At 44.1% G+C, this 18,252-nt stretch overlaps 1 protein-coding gene across 5 annotated transcripts in view; it reads right to left on the bottom strand.

The window, feature by feature from the left end:
• Window positions 1-18,252, bottom strand: part of FRMD5 (FERM domain containing 5) — a 373,507-nt gene that overhangs the window by 15,543 nt on the left and 339,712 nt on the right. For 4 of the 5 annotated variants that reach the window (XM_044662173.1, XM_044662175.1, XM_044662172.1 and 1 more), the window contains 3 exons: window positions 11,904-11,992; window positions 9,040-9,103; window positions 8,509-8,600 (listed from right to left, as the gene is read on the bottom strand). In XM_044662173.1, the coding sequence (XP_044518108.1) occupies window positions 8,509-8,600; window positions 9,040-9,103; window positions 11,904-11,992 (245 nt within the window). The remainder of the gene's footprint in view (window positions 1-8,508; window positions 8,601-9,039; window positions 9,104-11,903; window positions 11,993-18,252) is intronic. The other variant, XM_044662176.1, reaches the window with a different exon arrangement.

Genomic DNA, 18,252 nt, shown 5'->3' with positions numbered 1-18,252 from the left:
TGCCTAAGGGCAGCAGTGGGCAGCCTAGAGAGGATGCCCAGGTGAGCAAAGGGACCATGAAGGAGTTTGAAGGGCTTTTGTTTCCATGGAGCCCCACTCCAGGGTGCCTTGGGATGGTAGAAAGAAAACACATATAAGAAATGTTTACCTCCTGATTATACAGATCAAGCAGCTTAGGTGATTGCTTTGGAATTATTTTTTTTTGGACACCAGTTGGTGGTACTCAACTCCTCTTCCTCCTTCTTTCACTAAGTTAGAGCTTCCTTGGGTTGTGGTGACACCAGACCTAGCCTCCCTCGACTGGTGTAAAGAATCCCACAAAGCGTGGATCCTTCAGAGATACTTCGTGGGGTTTATTGGGGTAAGGAACTCCTTATGAGCAGATTCTACCTACCAATCCATATTAGCAGTTGCTCTACAGTGTAGTAGAGACCTGCCTGGAGTTACCGAGAGGTTAAATGATTTCTCCAATGATTTTGCACAGCCAGTATAAGTCGGAGGCAGGACACGATGCCTAAAAAAGTATTCTGAGAATGGATTTTGGATTTCTGGATCCTAGCTGAAGAAACAGGCATGATTTGGGAATTAAAGTCTCCAGGTGAGATATCAACACTCTCAGATATGCAGAGGACACCAGTTTGACGGAGGAAAGTGAAGAAGGATTAAGAGATCATTTGATGAGGGTGAAAGAGAGTGTAAAAGCTGGTTTGAAACTTAATATCAAAAAACTCTTTAAAGATCATGGCAACTGGTCCCATCACTTTTTGGCAAAGAGAGAGAAGATGTGAAAGCAACGTCAGATTTTATATTCTTGGGCTCAAAGATCACTGCAGAAGGCAACTGCAGCCATGAAATTAAAAGGCTTGGAAGGAAAGCTATGGTAAATCTGGACAGCAGACTCTAAAGCAGAGACATCACCTTGCTGACATACAGTCAAAGCTATGGTTTTTCCAGTAGCAATACATGGCTGCAAGAGTTCAACTCTAAGGAAAGCTCAGCCCTGCAGAATCAATGCTTCCAAATTGTGGTGCTGGAGAAGACTTCCTTGGAGAGCAGGGAGATCAAATCAAATCATACTTCAAGAAATTAATTCAGACTATTCACTGGAAGAATAAATACTGAAACTGAAGCTTAAATACTTTGACTACCTAATGAGAAGACAGGACTCCCTGGAAGAGACTCTGACATTGGGAAAGACTGTAGACAAAAGAAGAGGATGGCAGAGGCTGAGCTGGTTAGTGTCATGGAAATGATGAACGTGAACTTGGATAGTCTTTGAGAGATAGTGGTGGTCTGTGGTCCATGGGGGTCATGAAGAGTTGGACATGAGTGAACGAAAGAACAACAAAATTGGCAAGATGGCCTCTTATTCAAGCATGGAGTGCATATAATGAAGGCTGATTAAAAATATGTAACATATATGTATGTACACACATATGTGTATGTGTGGACTGGAGATAGAGGGAGAGGAAGAAAAATCCCCCTAGATCTCCCAAGCCAGATACTATAGAGAATCAAGTAAAATACAGGAAGAAGAATATCAGTGATGAGGCAAAGATTAAACTTTAGTAGTAAAGGGACAGTCATTAAAATATAATTTTATACATACATACATATATATATATATATATATAAATGTGCAAGGTATGGGAAATAAACAATTTGGACTAGTGACTTTGCTCCAGAGAAGGAAATTCAGCTTTATTGGTATCATTGAGATTTGAGATTTGATGTTTTTGGAAAAGGAAGAAATCAGCTAAAAGGGATGGTGGAATAGTTTTGTACCTAAGAGGACCTACTGAATTCTTCTTGGAAAATCCATTAATCAGAGGGAGAAAGCATGGTGGAGAGCATTAGTTAGGGTAAGTACAGAAGGGAAAACAGAAACAAGGAGGAAATGGACAATGATGGCATTAAATAGCCCACAAATCTGGTACAGAGACATGGTATATTAGTAATGGGTAATTTTAACTGCCTAGACAGCCCTAGAACTCTGTCTGATAAAGGCAGAAGAGTTGATATCTTGACTTATCTTAATAATTTCATTCATCAAAAGGTAGAAGAAGCAATAAGGAGAACTGCTATCATAGACTTAATTCTGGCCAATAAGGAAGAATTGGTAGCTGAAGCAGAATTTAAGTAGAATTTAGTGGGATTGACCATGGCATTTAAGAGCTGGAAAAGTATGACACAGGCTAGATTTGGAAGAGCAGATGTCAGAATTTAGGAAAAGGACAGGTAGGGCCTCATGAACTACAATTTGATAGGAGACACTGGCCCAAGAGGAATGAGAGGCTTTAAAGAATAAAATTTGGTATATTTATAGCAGCCCTTTTTTGTGGTGACAAAGAATTGGAAACTGAAGGAATATTTATCAATTGGGGAATGGCTGAACAAACTATGGTATATGACAGTGATGGAATACTATTGGCCTATAAGAAATCATAAGCAGGATGATTTCAGAAAGAACTGGAAAGACCTCCATGAACCAATGCAGAGTGAAATTAGCAGAACCAGGAGAACACTGTACACAGAAACTAAAATATTGTGGGATGATCAACCTTGAAGGGCTTAGCTACTTTCAGCTCTATGATGATCCAGGACAATTCTGAAGGACTTATGACAAAGAATGCTATCCATCTGCAGGAAAAGAACTGTTGGAGTCAGATGCAGATCAAACCGCATGATTTTTTACTTTAGTTTATTTAGGTTTTTGGTTCTATATGGTTATTCTATTATAAAAATGAGCAATATGGAAATATGTTTTGCAGGACAATACATGTATAGCTCAGATCAAATTGCTTACCATCTCTGGGAAGGGGGAAGAATTTGGATCATATAACTTTAGAAAGCTTATGTGGAAAATTGTTATTTCATATAATTGGTAAAAATGAAATATCTTTATAACAAAAAACCCCCAAATTTTGTGTAATACACAAATAATTCAAGTGAAGAAGAAAAGAGTAGTACTAGCCTAATGAGACTATGAATATGTAGGGAACTCATTGAACAATTTGATCTAAAAACTCTTGTACAGGATAAAGAAGCAAGTCTGGGTAACCCAGGATGAAGGTAAAAGACTGACAGTTATGAGAAAAACAGATATAGCACACTTGGTTTTCAGCAAGGCATTTGATAAAAAGTCTCTCATACTTAAAAGAATGAAAGCATGCTTAAAAGCATGAAAAACTCAGAAACTTTGGATAAATGCTAAAGATAACAAAAAGGGCTTTTCCCAGCTATGTTGGGAGCAAGAACTTCAAAAAACGGAATAGGATCACTGCTTGGGATGGATGGGCAAATGGAAATGGACAATGGTGAGAAGGTAGAACCACACAATTCTTACTCTGCTTCTATTTTTCTCCATCAAGGAAAAGAATCTCTGGATAAAGAATAGAATAAAAATTGTCACCAGGAAGTCGAAACACAAGATGGAGATGGGTAATTGAGCCTCTGATGAGTTCATGTAATCAGACCCAGATGAATTACGTCCCAGGGTACTGAAAGAACTAGCAGAGATAATTTGTTGGGTCACTATTAATCTTTGAAACATTGTGATGAGTGAAAAAGGTCCCCCAGTTCTGGAAACAAGCAAATACCACAATTTCTGAAAAAGTTTAAGAGGATAGAATTTTTAAAATATAGGCCAGCAAGCCTAACAAGCCTAACTAATTTCTGGCAAAAACTCTAGAACATGCTTTTAAATGAATGGTTTGTGAGTATTTGTGAGTAAAAGGAAACAGATATAGCACACTTGGTTTTTAGCAAGGCATTTGATAAAAAGTCTCTCATAGGGGGCAGCTGGGTAGCTCAGTGGATTGAGAGTCAGGCCTAGAGATGGGAGGTCCTAGGTTCAAATCTGGTCTCAGACACTTCCCAGCTGTGTGACTTGACCACTCTTCCGCCTAGGAGCCAATACACAGAAGTTAAGAGTTAAAAAAAAAAGTTTCTCATACTTAAAAGATAATAATGTAATATAAATCATACTAGAGTAATATAGAAATATCTATTAAAAGAGTAAGATAGATATTAAAATTGGATGAATGACTGGACTCAAAGTGCAGTGATTAATAATTGATAATAGCCTAGAAGGACTCTAGTGAAGTATCCCAAAGGTTTTTCTCTTGTGTATATTCTGTTCAGCACCTTTTATCAGTTAACTTAAATGGAAGCATAAACTTCCATAATTGAATCTGCAGACATAAAGTTAGCAGGGATAGCTAAAATGTTAGAGGAAAGAGCCAGGATCCAAAAAAGATCTTGAAAGGACAGAATGATGCCTGATTTTAGTAAGAAAATTTAATAGTTCTAAGTGTAAAGTCCTGCACTAGGGTTCCCAAAATCAACCACACAAGTAAGGTTAAAGGAGAACAGACAATAGGTTATAGGAAAAAGTTTTTTTTTTTGTCTTAGAAGATTCCGTATGAGTGTAATTCTTGGCTCACAGAACCAGTTGTATAGGATTTTCTTCTCCATGGTGGAGACTGGTTAGTATTATTCAATGCTCCAAACCTGTGTGGCTCAAGTGATAGGCAAAGTTGGTGAGACGTGGGAGAAAGAAGATCCAGGGTCTTGCGGTTTCCAATGTTGAGAGAAAAGACCCCATTCCAAATTCTCTTTAGAGATCTGGAGGAAGAAGACGCTGGGCAGAACCTGACAGACTGGGGAGCTGGCTTTCTCTCAGGTCCCTCTCTCCACTTTACCACACTGCAGCTTCTGGCAAATCATTCCTTAGGTGAGAAGGGCCTCAAGTCTTGATCTCCCTTTTGGCAGGAGAAAAGATGGAGAAGGAGATGCTAGAGATGTCTATCCTTGCCTCCCTGCGAACCACGTTTAGTGTTATGTGGGTAATTTGAGGAAAGGTGTTTGGGATAAGAGAATTGAAAGGAGGATTTTGGAGACTTGCTAAGTGGGTTTTCTCGGTTTCAGGTAGGCTGGGATTAAAGGAGATCCAGGGTATAATAGGACTGAAGTTAAGAGTATAACACAGAAGGGAAACAGAGATCTTTTAGGGAGAAGAGAAATTAAACTACACAGACAAACACAGCAGGCTTACAGACTGGGACTTAGACTCAAACACAAGCTGAGGGAAATAGACTAGACTGAAATTAACAAACAGGCTTTAGTTAATTTCACAGGAAGGGACTTGTTTTGAAGTAATGCCTTCCTTCAAGATGGATGCCTCAGCTTCCCTCTAAGCCCAGAGTATGTTGTCTCTTTCCCTCTTCTTCCCTCTTAATAACTAACAGATAAATTACACTAATAGGGCTGTTGAAACAAAAGGATTTATTTTGTTTGAAGGATGTTTGTTAGGAAGGTGGATCAAAGGAAAGCCCTATCAGTTGTCTCAGGAACCTCAGGTGGGGGAAGGGAAGTAAAGATGGAGTCTGAGTAAGGACCTGCCTTTAAACTCAGCTTTACAAAATGCTATGGCTATCTAAAGGGAATAAATGATGATTTGACTAACTATAACTAATGTTGTCAATTAGATAACTCTTCACAGATTTAACTCCTCTCTAATTACTCTCCTTATTAACTCCACAGACACTAAGATAAGGGAGGGAAGGCAGGGGTGGTATAGGAAAGGAAGATATAAAGGGTTTTATCTAAAATAATAATTTCTTAAGTAAATATATCAAAGCTAGGCTAAATTTCAATATTAAAGCTAGATAATCAAAGCAGCTCGCTCATTGGCCACCTCCCTCTACGGACAATCCAGTCAACTCCTTTTCCTCAAGATTCTAAACCTCTAACAGCTTTTGGAACTTAGCCAAAGCTAGAAAAAACTATATGACCCCAATTCTGTATACTACATTAGACATATTTGCATGGACACATATAACCCACACAGGCAAAAACAAAATACAGTCAATCTTCAATACTGACGTGCTTAACTTTTATAACTTCAAGCATTCCTGTGATCTTAACCTCATTTCTACTTTCAGGTTGGCAATCACGCACATTTGTGGCTATGCGCAATACAGAAAAATACACAAGAGATGTGATGGTAAGTCACTTTGTGGAGTGGCTGGTGTCCTAATGGGTGCTTCACTGGTCTTATTCATCTAACTACTGGAGAATAAAGAGCTCCCTGTGCATTTGTTATATAGAGTCACTGTTTGCCTTTAAAACTCAAGTTTTGTGTTGTAATTATGCCCCCAAAGCATAGTGGCGAGTCTTTTGGGCTTGCAAAATCAGTAACGTGACTGAGTGAGAAGGTCTGCTGCCAATGTGGGCCAGGACTTTGGCATTAACAAATTAACAATTCCTTGTATCTGCAAAAGGAAGGAAAATATTTGTGGTGCTGTAGATTTCATGTATTATGAAAAGTGAACGCTGTCTGAGATCCATGTTTGTTTGTTTTTTTAAGTTGAGGTGTTAGTGAAAAAGATCACAGAATTCCAGGGAACAGTTATTGCAGTTAAGTCCGATTCAGTTTTCTGAGATAGCAGTTGCTCTTTTGAACATGACAACTTGTAGAATACTGGAACAAGTAAAGAATGTATGCATGCCTTAGTGACTTACTTACATGTGAAGAATCGGGGAAATTTTAGGTTATTAACTAGGGAAATATGGACACCATCTGCTTTTTTAAAATTATAAGATGAATGTCATTCATCAGGCTGTAGAAAGATAAGGATTTGGTTACTAATCATAAACTGAGATGGGGTCACTCAGAGAAGATCTGGAGTTTGAGCCCAGAAAGGGAAGAGAAAGGAAATATTTCAGAACTTAAAGAGGCTATAAGGCAAATTCCACTTGTTGCTTAGCATGTTAATTAAGCAATGGGAGCAGAGAGAGTATTCTCTACTCAACAAGTCAGTTGTTCTGGAGCAGAAAAAGAGTCGAGAGAATATATTCTTTATTATGATTTTCTGGTAAGAAGAAAACGAAAAGAGATGGCAGAAGAGAAAGGTCTTACAGAAGACTGTAAAGAAGCAAAGCAGGAGAGCCTTTTGTCAACTTTAGGATAAAGGTTATGGAGCAGTTCTCCGAACAAAGCCTCTATTGGCCTTTTTTGGCCAGTGGAGACCGTCACAAGACAAGCACCTCTCTTCTTGGGTACAAAGCCCCTGGGCTGTTGGACCAGCGTGGGACAGATACGGTACTCTTTAAGAATCCTTGGGCCTCTGGCCAAATGCATAGACACAATCGAGTATTTATAGCAAAAGAAAATAATAAAAGCCTAAGTAAGAACTAGGTCCTACGTGCTCCTGCTCTGGTGGATCTAAAGAGAACCCAGTCATTGTGCTGCCAAGAAGGGTGGACGTGGAGGCAGGAGGAGCTGAGCACATTCTACCTCAGGCACTTATGAGCTGTATGACGTGGAGCAAGTCTCTTTGGGGAGCCCTGCTGCAGTTAGCGAGGGTCACGGGGAGGGTAATGAATGCCTTTCTCTTCACCAGGGACTTGAATCCAGCTCAGGCCATATAAGCTATGCTGTGCTCTCCCTTCAGGTGAAGAGAAAGAGAAAGCCTGCTTGGCAGGTGTCTCTGCTGATGGCAGCATTCCCAGGAAGAACACAGTACATACATTGTCTTGTCGCTTCCTGATTAAAATGCATCTTGTTAAAGCACAAGACACTGCATTCTATTTTTAAGCCAGACCAAGGGGTTCTGTGAAACATAATTTACCTTTTGTCTCCCCTCTCTCTAGATGGGAAATTTCTTAGCTCTCTAATTTTTCTTTTTAAACAACCACTTGACTTAACCGAAGAAAAGCACGGGTCCTAACTTCTTGAGAGTATATAAGTATGCCTGCCCAAGGGGACTTTTCATGGGGGTATCATTAGCATGGATACCATACTGGGATTGGTACCAGCAAGCACTGAACATAAGGAGATTAGCCCCAACAATGTGAATCTTCAAGTATGAAGTAGACCCAAAACCTTGCTCGTCACCCTGAGTGTTAGGATCATGACTGTGGTAGCCTCGGTGGGTGAGACGGTATTTTATGTCCTGGTTGGTGTCTGGGAGAGTTAGAATGATTCCAGGGATTCTGAATGGTTCATGAGGGTCAAAAAGGTATCATGGTTTAGTCTAGATCCCCTAGGATTCCCTTGAAACAGAGTATATCTCTGAGAAACTGCTCTTGGGCGCCTTTTTTTTTTTTTGAGTGTGTTTGTGGGAAACTCTTAGGTCAAGCGAGTGTAGGCTCAATAGGGATTACTATGCTAGAAGGAATTCCAAAGGCATTATTCATGACTTCTAAAGTAGGCCCAGAGATACCTAATGCCAGTCCAATGATACCAAAGGACTTAACTATAGATACGGTGTGACCAGCCAACATGTATCCACCCTGCTGTGTATCCCTTGGTTGAGGGCAGAAAGCACAGAAGCAGACTGACACAAAATGGATTGGTTGGTTGGGTTTTCCAAAGGCCAAAAAGTGCTGACATTTCCTTCCCCCTTTCTCCTGTTTCCAGTCTTGTTTTCCTTTCCCTCTTTTGGAAATACCTTCTATGACTCTGGGGCTCCAGTAAAGAACACTCAACCCAAGAGAACTCACTTGTAGAAGGCTTGGTTTTCTATTCCACATTTCCAGAGATGCTTGCAGGCTTCTGGTGTTGGAGCAAAATATGTAAGAACAATTTTCTTTTCCTACAAAAAATTCCACATAGAAACAACTGAGTGTGGAAGGAAGCAAATGGGCAACGTGGACCAGGACATTCAGCTGAATCTAGAGAACCAGTATCAGGGCATCAACATCCAGAAACCAAACCAAACCAAAGTTTCCAGTCCTTGGCCAGCTGGTAGCCTACATTTTCTCTAATGTGAGATGCTTGTATTCTGTTTCTGGGTAAGAAATAAAATAATTCTCCAGCAGTACAGGAGACCCTGCAGTAAGGCATGTCATCGGCATAACCCACGAGGGGGCCCGGCACACACACCTCTGCCGCGGGCACCAGATTCCCAACCTCGGTGCCGGGTTTTAGCTTTACCAGGTAGGGACCCCTCGGCTTGTCCGGCTTGTCCGGCGCAGGCTAGTTTGGGCCACCCCAGCTCCCAAGCCCTCGGAGAAGAGGAAGAAGCCACTCACCTCTTTCTGACTTACATATAAATAGAAAGTCTTTCCTTCGAATTTCAGCTTGGTCACCTCATTCCTAAAAGAACAAAGAGAGCAGCCGTCATCCACCCGCAGGAGAACCTCCCACAAACAGAGCCTACCTACACTGGAGGAGCATCCAGGCACAGACACAATTTTAGCCAAATTCAGAACTGAAACAAGACAGCAGCGCAGTGTGTGTAAAGGAACAGTTACTGGAACAGTTTCAATCCACAGTTTTCTGTCCAACCAAAGTGTAAGAAGTGGGGGGTGGGGGGGCAGGGTAGAGAAGGATTTCAGCCTCAACCACAGTGGCTGTAAAAGGGGAACATCTTGGAATGGAAAGTGGTTCTTGGTGGAGTGTCCGGGGGCTATTGCGGGATGTGGTTCATGACACGGGTGCATTATCTGGATGAGGATATCAGATGTCAGATGCCACAGTTAGCTGATGAGGCCAACGTTCAATATACAGCAAATGATGACAAAACGAGGCCACCAGGCTCTGAGGGAGCTGCTTCTCTCAGGTGACTGTGCCACTGGATGACAAATGCAGTTGAATGCAGACACGTGTAAAACAATCAATCGGGGTGGGGAGGGGGCAACAAACCAGAGGGGGGGAGAGTACAGATTACATGGAACAGTCATGCAGCGTACTGACCGGGAAAGGGGTTTAGGGGTTATTGTAGAAAAATCCTTGGAGCCATCAGCCCAGTGTATGGCTGCAGTGAAAAAGGCAAACAGGATACTGGGGTACATCACCAGTGGGACGCAATACACAAAAGAAGTGATACGGTTACTGTACATTAAAGGGTTCACACCTCCTATCAAATACTGTTTGTTCTCAGTTCGGCAGACTTTAACAGAAGGGGGGAAGGCGTGCCACGGCCCTGGGTGGGTGCCCCGGCCCTGGGTGGGTGCCCCGGAACAAGAGGAAAGCTACGCTGAAGAGCGCGGCGACTTCTCATTCCCTTCTAGCCCAGGCTCCCTCCTAGGCTTTTCTATCACAGCTGTCCTCCTAGACCACGCGGCCCATTTTTGGATATCTGGGGCCTTCTCATCCGGCCATTCAGAGCCTCCTCGGCCCGGTTCTGACTCAGAGAACTCAGTTCCCCGGCCTCCTGCTCTCTGTCATTTGTACGGGGACGTCTAGCATCCTTTCAGGACTTCCCTGATACCCCAGGAACCCAAGGTTATGGAAGAAGGAAGAGAGAGATGGGGAACAAGGCACTTATTTTGCAGATAGGAAAAAAAAATTGGGGACAAGGCAGGAGGTATTATTTCCCATTGTTGTTCTGTCATAGACTAAGACCAGGATTATAACTCAGAGCCTCTGACCCTGGGCTCTAATGTGAGACTCTCTGAATGAGCCCTTTCGTGCTTCTGTACAGTTTCCCCTTCTTTTCTTGCTCTCACATACGTAGACAAGATTTGCTAAGGAGTAACTGATACAAAGACAGACACACTGACCCCCGAGGCTCCTGCAGGCCACAGAAGGGGGGGTCCCTGTCGTCAAAGGGAGGCTACTAACTCTTGTTGGTGAGGGACCGAGTGCCATCTACTAACTGGGTGAGGGAGACTGAAGATGCAGAGGTGGACAGAGAGCAGACTAGCTGAGGGATGCTAAATTTCTGAGAGGGCTGCCGGGGGGAATCCTCTGCCTTGAATAATGCCCGCCTCAGCACGCCCCCTCAAAAGAGGGAACCAGCCGGTCCAGAGACCACCCAGGAAAGGGTTTTGTACAGCTAAGCTGCAGATCTGATAACGAGGCCAGATTCACATTTTCCCCAAGTTGTTGGGAAGACAGAGGAGGAGGGCAAGAAGGGGAGCCGACTGCCTGGCTGGGGCTCCGTCTGCTCTCTGCGCTCTCTCTTTTTTTTAAACCCTTACCTTCCGTCTTGGAGTCTATACTGAGTATTGGCTCCAAGGCAAGAGTGGCAAGGGCTAGGCAATGGGGGTTAAGTGACTTGCCCAGGGTCACACAGCTGGGAAGTGTCTGAGGTCAGATTTGAACCCAGGACCTCTCTAGGCCTGGCTCTATCCACTGAGCTTCTTTGCTATCCCCTTCTGTACACTCCCTTAATGCTTGCCTGCTCACTCTTTTGCACTGGCTGAGAAGCTCAAAGAGGCCACACTGAGCCACAGCACATCAGCACGGAGAGGATGCAGCAGCATCTGTTCTCTGGGGAAGCCCAGGTAGCCTCATGGAGCTGGACACGTGCCACCATACAAGGCAGAGTGTGACCCGCTGTGTGGGCCCCCACGAGCCAGACACAGGAACAAAGACGCACAAGAGAGCACAAGACGACGGGCAGCCCCAGAGGCCAGAGACCTGGGACAGACGGGGGGGGCTCCGGTGGAGGCAGCGGCAATTAGGCCAGCGTGGGGATGGTCATCTTAGGGGGACAAGCTCGTAGGGACGGGCAGAGCGAGCTGCCCGGAGGCCAGCCTGCAGCAGGGCTCACCGCAGGCCGAAGATCCTCCAAAGCCCGTCCCCAAAGGGCCGGTGCGGCTTTTAGGGCTGCCTGCATTTAGCCCGGACCTTGCCGGCCGGTTACACATTTGGGTGAGGAGCGAGGGTGCCAGGTGGCCGGTGCCGTGGGTCAGGGCTATTCCCGAAGCTCGGGTTCCCTACGGTCCTGCGTCTCCTAGTCTCTGCTCCATCCCTTGATCTCTGGAGAGACTTATGGCCCTCAGCAAAGCCCTCGTGAGCCCGAGGCCTGAGACCCGCACAGCTGGGAGAGCGGAACTTTGGAGAATGACCCGGGTGGCTTCCGGCCCTCCAAAGGCAGGAGATGCCGCCTGGCCCCCTCCCCGCCGCCAAGGGGTGAAGAACCCATTTGGAAATGGCAGGCACTCACCATTTTATGAAGTGAACTCTCTTGTTGCCCTGCAGAACCACAAACCCAAAGGGAGTGAAGGCCAGAAACGCTGCGTTCCCCGACACGTCCTGAAACACAACGAGACCTTTGGTTATCGCCGTGACGCAGGTTTGGTAAAGGGCGGCGGGCGTCCTCTCAGCCCCGAGGCTGGGCAGACAGACAGACAGAGGTGGCATCCCCAGCAACACGTGGCCTGGCATGGAGCCCCAAAGGGGTCCGGGCTCTCTCGGCGAGGTCAGCGGCCGACACAAGGATGACCAGCAGACGGGATGGGAGTACAGAAGTTGTTATTAAGACAGAAAGTAAGCATTAAGGGGGCAGCTGGGTGGCTCAGTGGATGGAGAGCCAGGCCTGCAGAGGGGTGGTCCTGGGTTCAAGTCTGGCCTCAGACACTACAGCTGTGTGACCCTGGGCAAGTCACTTAACCCTCATTGCCTAGCCCTTATCTCTCTTCTGCCTGGGAACCAATACGTAGTACTGATCCTAAGAAGGAAGGCAGGGATATTAAAAATAAAGCCTGCCATGCAGAGAGGCAGGACCCAAGCGAGGCTGTCTGGGTCTGCCAGATGAACTAAATCTATGTTTTTCAGGCATTACACAATAGGTCGTTATTGTTATTAAGCCCCCTATCATAATTACATACAGATACAGGGTTTGTTGTGGTCCGGCCACCTGGATGCGAGCAAAGCAATATAATTCAGCCTGGGGGAGGGCAAAGAGCAACTTAAAAATACCCCCAATCAAGCCTGGCAAAGCCATGGGGCTAAATTTCCCTCAACTGTCATCGCCGTCAGGCTGCCGTTACTCATAAGGGTGCCGCTTAGATAGCAGAGAACTAGAGTTATTATCTGCATCTATAATAATAACAGATAACCTTGGGAGAGCCAAGGACGAGCCAGTGTGGTCTGATGGACAGTGTCAGATGGGGTTCAAGTGGGGCTGAGAAAGACGTGAGCCTGAATCCCACCTCAGGCACTTGTTAGATGGGTGGTCGTGAGCAAGTCCCTTTACTTCTCTTGGCCTCAGCTTACTCATCTGTAAAAGGAGGAGGTTTCTCTCTCTGTCTGTCTGTCTCTCTCTCTGTCTCTCTCTGTCTCTCTCTCTCCTTTATCTTCTGGCTTAGAATCAATACTGTGTATTGGTTCTAAGGCAGCAGAATGGTAAAAGTTAGGCCATGGGGGTTAAGTGACTTGCCCAGGGTCACACAGCTAAGAAATCTCTGAATCCAGGTTTGAACCCAGGACCTCCATCTCTAGGCCTGCCTCTCAATCCACTGAGCCACCCAGCTGCCCCTTGGACTCATTTCTCTTGAAGTTCCCTTTCCGTACTAAATTGATGATCCTGGGACATGATACATGGATTAGTCACTTCCTTCCAAGTGACTGGGTGAGGAGGAGAAATGAAGGAGCCAAGGCGAACTGGGTATAATTTGGTTAACAATCTTTTTTTCTTCTTTAAACCCTTGTTTTCTGTCTTAGTAACCACTCTAGGAAGGACAAGGGCTAGGCAAACAGGATTAAGTGACCTGCCCAGGGCCCCAGAGCTGGGAAGTATTGGAGGCTAGACTGGAGGCCCTCCTGATTCCAGGCCTGGATCTCCATTTGCTGAAACTACCAACAACCTTTTCCCTAAGGGAAAGCCCCATTGGATAGGTGGGGGCTCGAGAAAGGCTTTCTAGAAGAAATCAAACTTGGGAAAGCTTCTGATCTGGGGAAGCAAGCTTTACCTGAGGCTATAGTAGGTAAAGGCTGGGTTCACAGCACACAGTGATGCAGAAGGAGGAAGCTGGAGGGGAGAAGTAGCAAATGTGTTGGGCAAAAACCAAGCTTGGCCAAAATAGAAGAAATGAGCATCGTGGGTATAGAAACACAAGGAAATGACTAAGAAATAGGGGCAGTAAGGTGGGGAAAAACTGAAGACAAGGGCAAAGTCCTAAATATCCTAGAAGGTGGTGGAAGGCAGCAGGATTCTTTGTGATACCTGGAAACAAAACATTTCCCAGTGGGAGGTGGATGAACAAATGGCATATGAATAGGAAGGAGTGTTATTGCACTGTAAGGAAATATAGAGATGAAGATTTCAAAGCAACACAGACTTAGAAGAAGTGTGGCAGGATAAAGAGAGGAAAACCCAGTGTCACTGGCTATACCTGCTTTTTATACCATAATGATGCAAAAGGTGACAACATTTAGAGGCCACGAAACTGGTCAGAGACACTGGTTAATGCTAATACCAATCTGTCAGAGTTCAAGGACACATCCCTCCTTTCTATTATTTCTATGTTTCCATCAATAATTAAATTATTTTCTTTCAAAGAATGTATTTTTTAAAAATTTTAATTTATTTTTTAAAATTTAGAATATTTTCCGTGGTTACACGATTCATGATTCTCCCCACCCTTTCCTTCCTCCCTCCTGGAGCCAACAAGCAGTTCCACTGGGTTATGAATGTAACATTGTTCAAAACCTATTTCCCAGGGGCACCTAGGGGGCTCAGTGGATTGAGAGCCAGGCCTGGAGACGGGAGGTCTTAGGTTCAAATCTGGCCTCAGACACTTCCTAGCTGTGTGACCCTGGGCAAGTCACTTAACCCCTATTGCCTAACCCTTACCACTATTCTGCCTTAGAGCCAATACACAGTATTGACTCCAAGTTGGAAGGTAAGGGTTTAAATTAAAACAAACAAACAAAAAAAAAAAACAACCAACCTATTTCTATGTTATTCATATTTGTAGTAGAGTGATCTTTCAACATCAAAGCCCTAATCATATCCCTATCAAACCACGTGATCGATCATATGTTTTTCTTCTGCGTTTCTGCTCCCACAGTTCTTTCTCTGGATGTGGATGGTGTTCTTTCTCATAAGTTCCTCTGAATTGTCCTGGATTCTTGCATTGTTGCTAGTAGAAAAGCCTATTACATTCGATTGTGTCATAATGTATCCGTCTCTGTGTACAACAACTTTTGGTTCTGCTCTTTTCACTCTGCATCAATTCCTGGAGATTGTTCCAGTTCACATGGAATTCCTCCAGGTCATTATTCCTTTTAGCATAATAGTATTCCATCACCAAAAGGTACAACAATTTGTTCAGCCATTCCCCAATCAAAGGGCATACCCTCATTTTCCAATTTTTTTTGCCACCACAAAGAGCGTGGCTATAAATATTTTTGAACGAGTCTTTTTCCTTATTATCTCTTTGGGGCACAGACCCAGCAGTCGTATGGCTGGGTAAGAATGTATTTTAGAAGGGATTTGTTTAGCTGTTTTGGGGAAGGATCTGCTGTACAGTGGGACAGTTAGGAGCATGCAGAGTGGATAAATTGCCAGCTTTGGCTTCAAAACACCTGAGTTCAATCTGGCTTCAGACACTTGCTAGTTGATGTGACCCTGGCAAATCACTTAACCCTTTTGGCCTCAGTTTCCTCATGTGCAAAATGAGCTGGAGAAAGAAGTGGCAAACCACTCCAGGATTTCTGCCATGTAAACCCCAAACAGGGTCACAAAGAGTCAGAAATAACTGAAAGATGACTAAAAATCTGTTGTGTCAAAATAAAATATACTGATACATGAGGTGTTTTTTTTGGGGGGGTGTGTTTTTATTTTTTAAAAAGAAGTCAAGGAGCTGAAAGAAAGAGGAGGAAAGAGTAGAGAGAGGGAGACTATTTTTCAGGAGCATAATGGACAGTTTGAGGAAGAGAGAATTAGGGAAGGGAAATAACAGAAAATGTTCAGGGTTGAAATAGCCACAGACCCCCAACAATCAAAGCAACATAGATCTAGAGCTGGGAAAGACCCCAATAGTCATTTGGTCCAGCCTCCTCATTTTGCAGAAGAGGAAAATAAGATCTGGAGAGATTAAGTAACTTGGCAGAGGTCACACAAATAAAAAGCATCAGAGGTGGAATCTGAACTCCAACCCTTTTACCTCAGAACCAGAACTTCTTTCAACTGAACCACAGCTAGGACAGAGATGAAGCTTATTTCTCCATCTGGTGATTCTCCTTAAGAAGCAGAGGGACCAATAATTGCTGACAACCAGATGAGTCAGCCAGCAGCTCCCCACTCCATGTAAACATCTTTGGAAAAAGATTGCTGTTTTTCCTTGGGTTGAAAGATTGTAATTTTGTTGCTTGAGGGAACAGAGGAATGGAAAATCAAGGCTGGAAGTGTACAGATGGCAGTCATGATTCTGAGGGATGATGGTGGGGAGGAACAGGGATGGGGGAGATTGTCTAGGGAAAACCTGAGAAGCCTGAAATGGAAAGGAACCATAGGAGAAGGTGGTACAATTTTATAATCCATTTCTAAGATAGCATTGTCATAAAATCATATATTTAGGGGTGGAAGGGGACCAAGGAGGTCATCTAATCCTACTTCCTCATTTTATAGGTCCTAGTAAGGTTAAAGGACTTGCCCAAAGTCAGATAAAAGGTAAGTGGGAAGGGAGCAGGTATGGAAGTGGTTCAGGATAGAATGTCGGGTCTGGAGTTGGGAGGTGTTGGGTTTAAATCTTGTCTCAGACGCTTCCTAGCTGTGTGATTCTGGGAAAGTACCTAACCCTGTTTGCCTAGCCCTCACCCATCTGTCTTAAACATAAAGGGGAAAAAAGAGAAAGACACACACACACACACACACACACACACACACACACACACACACACACGGAAAGAAAGAAGGCAAGAAAGAAAACAAAAACAAGAAAGAAAGAGAAAGAAAAAGAAGGAAGGAAGGAAGGAAAGAAGGAAGGAAGAAAGAAGCAGAGTCTAGATAGGAAACTAAATCCACTGGGATCAAATTCTGTGTTCTCGCCATAATACTATACAGCGTAAGAAAAATGTAAAACTGGGAGCTGCAGTTGGGAGGGGGGAAGGTATTCTGAGCTGGGAGATAATAATGCACAAATAATTTTTAACATATGGGCATGTAGGTGGCGCGGTAAATAGAGCATGGGGCCTGGGGTCAGGAGGACCTGAGTTTGCATATTATTTGCCTCAGTTTCCCCATCTATAAAATGAACTGGAGAAGGAAATGGCAAAAACCACTCTAGTATCTTTGCCAAGAAAACATTAAAATGAGTTCACAAAGAGTGAGACACTGTTGAAACGACTCAACATTTAAAAATATGTACTAATGTAGGAATGAGATCTAATGTGTGTGTGTGTGTGTGTGTGTGTGTGTGTGTGTGTGTGTGTATATATATATATATATTTATTTATTTAATGTTATAGTTATTTTGTTGTTGTTGAGTTGTTCCTACTATGTCCAACTCTTTGTGACCTCATTTGGGGTTTTCTTGGCAAAGATACTGAAGTGGTTTTTGCCATTTCCTTCTCCAGCTCATTTTTACAGATGAAGAAACTGAGGCAATCAGGGTTAAGTGACCCATCCAGGGTTGCAAAACTAGGAAGTGTCTGAGACTAGTTTTGAAGTCAAGAAAAGGAATTTTTTCCTTCCACCAGGCCCAATATCCACAGTACCACCTAGCTACTATATATATATAAATCCTGCTTCAGATTGCTTACTAACTGTGTGATCCTGGGCAAGTCACTTAGCCACTGTTTGCCTTAATGTAAATGGCAAAAGTAAATGGCAAACCACTCCAGTATCTTTGCTGAGAAAGCCCCACATAGGGTCATGATAAAAAATGATATATATTGTTGTTGTTTAGTCATTCAGTCATGTATGACTCTTTGTGATCCCGTATGGGGTCTTCATTTCTATGATCAAAGATCCCCTCCCAAGCAATGGGTTCAAACTCAGATTTGTTTCAAATTCATCTCTGTGAGATAAAGGTGAATGGCCACAAATCTGATCACCCTCAAGCCACTCGTGCATACAGAGAGACTCATCGCTCAACCATATGCATGAATCCAACAGAGTGGAGAGAAAGGAGTGAGATCTGGGCTATAAATAGGCAGTGCGCCACCGGATGGAACCCAGCTGCTGCTTTATCTCCTGCACGGAGAGCTCGGCATTTAAAGGTTTCCAATTTCAGACCTCAGACTCGGTAGTGGACGCTGCCCGGGGGGGGGGGGGGGGTCAGGCTCTCACACCTGCCCCACTGGTTGTTGGCTTGACCTGGGAGGTGGTGCAAAGGAGAGAGTGGGGAACGCACGGTCAGTGGCCATTCCCAGAGTGCCCAGATGCCATTCCTGCAGAAACCCCCAACGGGAAGGAGTCCCACGTGCTCGCCCTGACAGACCCAGGTGTCCCATACGAGGTGCCCGAAGGGGCAAATCTGTAACAACCCAGCCTAGTTCCATGGTGGGAGGGAGGGTTTGTAGGACTTTCTCTTCAAGTTCCTCTGGCCTAGACAAGGACAACATGG

This window comes from Gracilinanus agilis, chromosome 2 (assembly GCF_016433145.1).
Source record: "Gracilinanus agilis isolate LMUSP501 chromosome 2, AgileGrace, whole genome shotgun sequence".
Taxonomy (NCBI): domain Eukaryota; kingdom Metazoa; phylum Chordata; class Mammalia; order Didelphimorphia; family Didelphidae; genus Gracilinanus; species Gracilinanus agilis.
The sequence above is the reverse complement of the archived record's forward strand: the minus strand, read 5'-3'. Positions and strand labels throughout refer to the sequence as shown.